Here is a 7,500-nt window from a genome sequence, read left to right as displayed (position 1 = left end):
CGAGCGCTCGTCGGTAAAATGCTTTCTTGTTGTCTGGCTCTATCTGTAGTGCAGAGTCACAGTCCTGCCTCGCTTCAGCAAAACGCTCCAGCTTCAGAAAACACAACGCTCTGAAACACACACACACACACACACACACACACACAAACATTTATAATATCAATTAATATACTATAAAATCCTTATTTAAAAATAAAAATATACAATATTTAATCCTGATGGTGGCTAACATGCGGCTCTGCACTATGCCTTCTCTGTAGCGGTGTAATTAGCGGTTAGCTCGTACCTGTTGGTGTAGATTGAGCACTCGGTGGGTTTGAGAGCGATACACTCGCTGTATTTCTCTAATGCTTTCTGAAACTCGCTTCTCCTCACCAGATCGTTGCCTTCCTGCTTCAGCAGAGCAAAACGCGCATCATCTTTCCTGGCTGCGTGGAAACAAAGACGAAAAAACTTTTGGAACACAGACAAAAGCTCGTCAGCTAGCATGTAGCAGGGTCCTGCAACACTGATCACTTCAATGCTAAGATCAAAAGTTTACTGTTTAGAAAACTTTCTAACAAAAGAAAAAATTTGAATCACCACGCTAACGTGCAGCACGAGTTAACTAATTGAGGGATAACTAATGCTAATGCTAATCAACGCAAAACATGATTTTAATCCCATATATAACACTAAGTTGCAAACAGCTAATTAGTAAGTAGGATAAGCTAGTTAGCAGTGTTCAGGAGATGTTTTTGCTAAGCATCTGTGGTAGTTAAACAATAGCGAGTCACGATGTAGCTTTAGTATTAGCACCTCAGTTAGTATATCACCCCCATCACTGCTAATGAAACAACACAAACACCAGCAAGTTGTCGAAAATGCTATAAATACTTTTTTTGCTATAAGTCTGCCCCTCCCCCACCCTGAGACTCAGATGCCAAAGGAGCGGTGACAGACGTCTCGTTCCATCTCTTCAGTTAGCATGTACATTATTCATTCAGCTAACAGACTCCATGTTAGTGCTGACACACACTGTCCAGTGTGTGTGTGTGTGTGTGTGTGTGTGTGTGTGTGTGTGTGTGTGTGTGTGCAAGCGAACCGGTCTGGGCGGATCGCTGTGTTTAACGTGCACATGCCGTGCAAACACTGAGTAATGAAAATATGCTGACATACAAGACCTCTGCATCTCTGTATAAATAATTCTGAACACTGTGTTAGTGTGTAAATGTGAGTGTCATGGTGAATATTAGTGTGATGGTGAGTGTGATGGTGAATATTAGTGTGATGGTGAGTGTGATGGTGAATGTGAGTGTGATGATGAATGTGATGGTGAATGTGAGTGTGATGGTGAATGTGATGGTGTATATGAGTGTGAAGGTGTATGTGAGTGTGATTGTGAGTGTGATGTATGTGAGTGTGATGGTGAGTGTGACGGTGTATGTGAGTGTGATGGTGAGTGTGATGGTGAGTGTGATGTATATATGAGTGTGATGGTGAGTGTGATGTTGTATGAGTGTGATGGTGAGTGTGATGTATATATGAGTGTGATGGTGAGTGTGATGGTGAGTGTGATGATGAATGTGATGGTGAATGTGAGTGTGATGGTGAATGTGATGGTGTATATGAGTGTGAAGGTGTATGTGAGTGTGATTGTGAGTGTGATGTATGTGAGTGTGATTGTGAGTGTGATGGTGAGTGTGACGGTGTATGTGAGTGTGATGGTGAGTGTGATGTATATATGAGTGTGATGGTGAGTGTGATGTATATATGAGTGTGATGGTGAGTGTGATGTTGTATGAGTGTGATGGTGAGTGTGATGTATATATGAGTGTGATGGTGAGTGTGATGTTGATAGTGATAGTGTATGAGTGTGACTGTGAGTATGATGGTGTATGTGAGTGTGATTGTGAGTGTGATGGTGTATGTGAATGTGATGGTGTATGAGTGTGATGGAGTATGTGAGTGTGATTGTGAGTATGATAGTGTATGTGAGTGTGATGGTGTATGTGAGTGTGTGATGGATGGTGAAAGAGGAAGTTGGTATTTGAGGATAATGGAATTTGAAGATGTTGGGATTTGAGGATGGTGGGATTTGAAGAACATTGGTGTTAGATGCTGGTTTAATGTGTTTGAAGGAGGAAGCTGGTGTGTGTGTGTGTGTGTGTGTGTGTGTGTGTGTGTGTGTGAGATAAGGACAAACCCTTCTGCTGTTCGGCTCTGGCTGCTCGTGCCTGGAGAGCCTCAGTGCTCGGTTCTTCATTTCGGTGCTGCTGTGCTGAAATGGGAACATTAGGAATCGCTGGAAGTTTCTCTCTCCAGTCAGGACCATCCTGCTCTATTAGCTGCTTTGTGATTCTAATGAAGAACACAAAAACAAAAATCCTCAAATCCATAATCTCCACCTAAACACTGATTACCTCGAGTGAAAAGACCTCCAAGCCCGAGATTTCTCGACAGTGAACATTTGACTGTTGGTGTTTGTTGGAGAATATTGGTGTTTGTTTGGGAATGTTGGAGAGTGTTGGTGTTTGTTAAAGAGTGCTTGTGTTTGTTGAAGAGCGTTGGTGTTTGTTGGAGAGTGTTGGTCGTTTTTGGAGCGTGTTAGTGCTGGTGTTTGTTGGAGAGTGCTGGTGTTGGAGAATGTTGGAGACTGTTGGTGTTTGTTTGGGAGTGTTGGTGTTTGTTGATGATTGTTGGTCGTTTTTGGAGAGTGTTAGAGTTGGTGTTTGTTGGAGAGTGTTGGTGTTTGTTGGTAAGTGTTTTATGGTTAACTGTGGTGTTAGTTAGTTTGTTGGTAAATGAAAGCGTGCAGGGGTGTTTATAAGGATAACACTGAGGTGTAATGGTATGTTGGACCTTGTGGGTGGTGGTAACATTTACTAAGTGATTTTTCTAGTGTTGATGTTGGTGTCTGACTAAGAAAATTGGCAGCTGTTGGTGTTTGGTTATTGATTATTATTGATATTTGATAGTAAATATTGTCAATTGTAAATTTTGAACTTAAAAAAAAAAAACTTTGTTGGTGTTATTACAGTTTCCAATAGTGTTTATTGTCAAATACAGTATAAGACTTTTTTGGTGTTTAATGGTGTTTGTTTTAATGTTTAACAGGTATTTAAAGGTAAAGAATGGGGTTTTATGGTGTAGAAATACCTGTTGTCTTTTTACTGCTTCAGTAATATTTGATAGGAACTTTGGTAAAGTTTAAAGTGTTGGTGGTGTTTATGTGGCTAATATCCGTATTTTATGGTGTTTTTATATCCAGCTGTAGTATTTGATGCATTCATTGATGTGATCAGTGGTGTTTTTTCACGCCCCTCCATATTGTACCTGTTTACACTGTCATAAGCCGCCTGCATGCTGGAGTCAATCTGCAGGACGGTTTTGTAATCTACATACGCCTTCTTGTAGCGCTCCAGAGCCTCATAAGCCATCGCCCTGCGGAGGAGGGGCTTCAGAGAGAAGGGGCGGAGCTCCAGAGCACTGAGAATTTAATTGGATAAAAAAAAGGGATCAGAACTAATCTGTGTGTCACCAGTGCAAATAGATCCACAGACAATGAACACACACACACACACACACACACACACACACACACACACAAAACAGTGTCCAAGATATTATACAATATCAATTATTATGTACTCAACTATTTACCTCTTTATGTGTTTATTTTAGTAAAAAAAAAATCGTCAATATAATAGTAATCCTAAATCCTAAATATAGACAAAGTGGTAACAAAAAGTCTGAGAGCAGGAGTAAAAACGCTTCTATTTTACATTCTTTTCTAATTAAATGGAATTGTATGATTGGAATCATAAGATGGCAAGTCAAAGTGAGTCAGAGCAGAGTGTATTTAGTGAGTCACAGCAGGTTGAAGGTATAGAGTCAGAGCAGGGTGTAGGTGGCGAGTCAGAGCAGGGTGTAGGTGGCGAGTCAGAGCAGGGTGTATTTGGCGAGTCAGAGCAGGGTGTATTTGGCGAGTCAGAGCAGGGTGTAGGTGGCGAGTCAGAGCAGGGTGTGGTGGCGAGTCAGAGCAGGGTGTAGGTGGCGAGTCAGAGCAGGGTGTGGGTGGCGAGGCAGAGCAGGCTGTGGTGGCGAGGCAGAGCAGGCTGTAGGTGGCGAGGCAGAGCAGGCTGTAGGTGGCGAGGCAGAGCAGGCTGTAGGTGGCGAGGCAGAGCAGGCTGTAGGTGGCGAGTCAGAGCAGGGTGTGGTGGCGAGTCAGAGCAGGGTGTAAGTCGCGAGTCAGAGCAGGGTGTGGTGGCGAGTCAGAGCAGGGTGTGGTGGCGAGTCAGAGCAGGGTGTGGGTGGCGAGTCAGAGCAGGGTGTAGGTGGCGAGTCAGAGCAGGGTGTGGTGGCGAGTCAGAGCAGGGTGTAGGTGGCGAGTCAGAGCAGGGTGTAGGTGGCGAGTCAGAGCAGGGTGTAGGTGGCGAGTCAGAGCAGGGTGTAGGTGGCGAGTCAGAGCAGGGTGTAGGTCGCGAGTCAGAGCAGGGTGTAGGTGGCGAGTCAGAGCAGGGTGTAGGTGGCGAGTCAGAGCGGCAAGTCAGAGTGGTGTTAGAGGTAGGACATAGCTTGTTTTAGCTCAGCTAATTGTGCTGAGTGTTAATCTCTCAGAGGTGTGTGTGCGTGCGTGTGTGTCTAACCTGCTGCAGTCCTGAATGCAGTCTGTACAGTTCCCATCTTTAAGATAACAAGCAGCTCTATTAGAGTACAAAATGCACAGATCCTCAGGGCTGTCGATACCTACACACACACACACACACACACACACACACACACACACATCAGAAACTGTGGAATTGACACTGAAATCTGTGAGCTGGATTTAAGATTGGTGCCTCAGAGACTTAAAAATGGGTAACTCATTAATTCAGTTATGAGTTCAACTTCAGAACAAACACTGGGGAGTGGAAACAAATAAACAAGCGAGTAAAGAAACAAACAAACAAATGAAGTCAATAACCAAACAGTGAAACTTGAAGAGTCAACTCTGTTGTGTAATGTGGGTGTGTGATGGTGTTTGATGGGTAATGTGGGTGTGTGTGTGATGGTGTTTGAAGGGTAATGTGTGTGTGTGTGTGAGATGGTGTTTGAAGGGTAATGTGTGTGTGTGTGGTGTGTGTGATGGTGTTTGAAGGGTAATGTGGTGTGTGATGGTGTTTGATGGGTAATGTGTGTGTGTGTGATGGTGTTTGATGGGTAATGTGGGTGTGTGTGATGGTGTTTGAAGGGTAATGTGGTGTGTGTGATGGTGTTTGAAGGGTAATGTGGGTGTGTGATGGTGTTTGAAGGGTAATGTGGGTGTTGTGTGTTGTGTGTACAATTGGTCCTGAATGTGTGTGTTGGTGTTTAGTTAGAAAATCTTCACAGTCAGGATCTGATTTGATGATTGTACTGTTTTAGTGCTGATCCGGAGTTTTTGCTTTGCCCAGGGTTCAGTCGTCACTCAGACAAGGTGCCTGATGTTAGGTCTTTGAATTGCATTGCCATCAAACACCATCACACCATCACACCCACCACATTGCTCATCAAACACCATCACACCCACCACATTGCCATCAAACACCATCACACACCACATTACCATCAAACACCATCACACACCCACATTACCCTTCAAACACCATCACACCATCACACACCCATTGCCATCAAACACCATCACACCATCACACACCACATTGCCATCAAACACCATCACACACACCCATTGCCATCAAACACCATCACACCATCACACACCCACATTACCCATCAAACACCATCACACCCATTGCCATCAAACACCATCACACACCACATTGCCATCAAACACCATCACACACCACATTACCTTCAAACACCATCACACACCCATTACCTTCAAACACCATCACACACCACATTACCTTCAAACACCATCACACACCCACATTACCCTTCAAACACCATCACACACCACATTATCCATCAAACACCATCACACCCACCACATTGCCATCAAACACCATCACACCCACCACATTGCTCATCAAACACCATCACACACATTACCCATCAAACACCATCAGGGTAATGTGGGTGTGTGTGATGGTGTTTGAAGGGTAACGTGGTGTGTGATGGTGTTTGAAGGGTAACGGGTGTGTGTGATGGTGTTTGATGGGTAATGTGGTGTGTGTGATGGTGTTTGATGGTAATGTGGGTGTGATGGTGTTTGAAGGTAACGTGGTGTGATGGTGTTTGAAGGGTAACGTGTGTGTGATGGTGTTTGATGGGTAATGAGTGTGTGATGGTGTTTGATGGGTAACGTGGGTGTGTGATGGTGTTTGAAGGGTAACGTGGGTGTGTGTGTGTGATGGTGTTTGAAGGGTAACGGGTGTGTGTGTGATGGTGTTTGATGGGTAATGTGAGTGTGTGATGGTGTTTGATGGGTAATGTGAGTGTGTGATGGTGTTTGATGGGTAATGAGTGTGTGATGGTGTTTGAAGGTAACGTGGTGTGTGTGTGATGGTGTTTGAAGGGTAACGTGGATGTGTGATGGTGTTTGAAGGTAACGTGGTGTGATGGTGTTTGAAGTTTAATGTGGGTGTGTGATGGTGTTTGAAGGGTAATGTGGGTGTGTGTGATGGTGTTTGATGGGTAATGTGGGTGTGTGATGGTGTTTGATGGGTAATGTGGTGTGTGTGATGGTGTTTGATGAGTAATGTGGTGGGTGTGATGGTGTTTGATGGGTAATGTGGGTGGGTGTGATGGTGTTTGATGGATAATGTGGGTGTGTGATGGTGTTTGAAGGGTAATGTGGGTGTGTGATGGTGTTTGAAGGGTAATGTGGGTGTGTGTGATGGTGTTTGAAGGGTAATGTGGGTGTGTGTGATGGTGTTTGATGGGTAATGTGGGTGTGTGTGATGGTGTTTGATGGGTAATGTGGGTGTGTGTGATGGTGTTTGATGGGTAATGTGGGTGTGTGTGATGGTGTTTGATGGGTAATGTGTAATTCAAAGACCCTAACATCAGGCACCTTGTCTGAGTGACGTACTGAACCCTGGGCAAAGCAAAAAACTCCGGATCAGCACTAAAACAGTACAATCATCAAATCAGATCCTGACTGTGAAGATTTTCTAACTAAACACCAACACACACATTCAGGACCAATTGTACACACAACACACAACATCTTCCCAGAAGAGTGAAACTTATATATTATATTATTATAAAAGCAAATGTGGAATGGGGATGTTAAAAAAGAAGCACATAGCAATCTTATGGTCACGATTAATGCAGTGTGCATTTCTGTTTGACCATTTTTATAAAAAAATATAAATACATAAATATAAAGGTGGCGAAATTAAAACCTTCAACGCAACGCGTTTAATTCACGACGTCTTTTCTTTACTCAGATATAACAAAAAATAAATAAACGCCACTGAAAAATTATTTTTAATCACTAAACATTTGTTTTACTGATGCACCGTGTCTCAAATCAACACAAAAATCCACCATGATGCAACATCCGGCAATTAAAACCGTCCGTGTGGA

General features: G+C 43.6%; 1 protein-coding gene across 1 annotated transcript in view; it reads right to left on the bottom strand.

The window, feature by feature from the left end:
- spag1a (sperm associated antigen 1a) overlaps positions 1-7,500 on the bottom strand; it is an 11,721-nt gene that overhangs the window by 2,823 nt on the left and 1,398 nt on the right. Inside the window, exons 2-6 of the mRNA XM_046834524.1 lie at positions 4,629-4,728; positions 3,316-3,468; positions 2,186-2,340; positions 287-428; positions 1-110 (exon numbers count right to left, since the gene is read on the bottom strand). The exon at positions 1-110 is cut by the window's left edge and continues 17 nt beyond it. Of these exons, the coding sequence (XP_046690480.1) occupies positions 1-110; positions 287-428; positions 2,186-2,340; positions 3,316-3,468; positions 4,629-4,728 (660 nt within the window). The remainder of the gene's footprint in view (positions 111-286; positions 429-2,185; positions 2,341-3,315; positions 3,469-4,628; positions 4,729-7,500) is intronic.

Source organism: Silurus meridionalis, chromosome 22, assembly GCF_014805685.1.
Source record: "Silurus meridionalis isolate SWU-2019-XX chromosome 22, ASM1480568v1, whole genome shotgun sequence".
Classification (NCBI taxonomy): domain Eukaryota; kingdom Metazoa; phylum Chordata; class Actinopteri; order Siluriformes; family Siluridae; genus Silurus; species Silurus meridionalis.
This window is presented reverse-complemented; position numbering and strand designations above follow the sequence as displayed.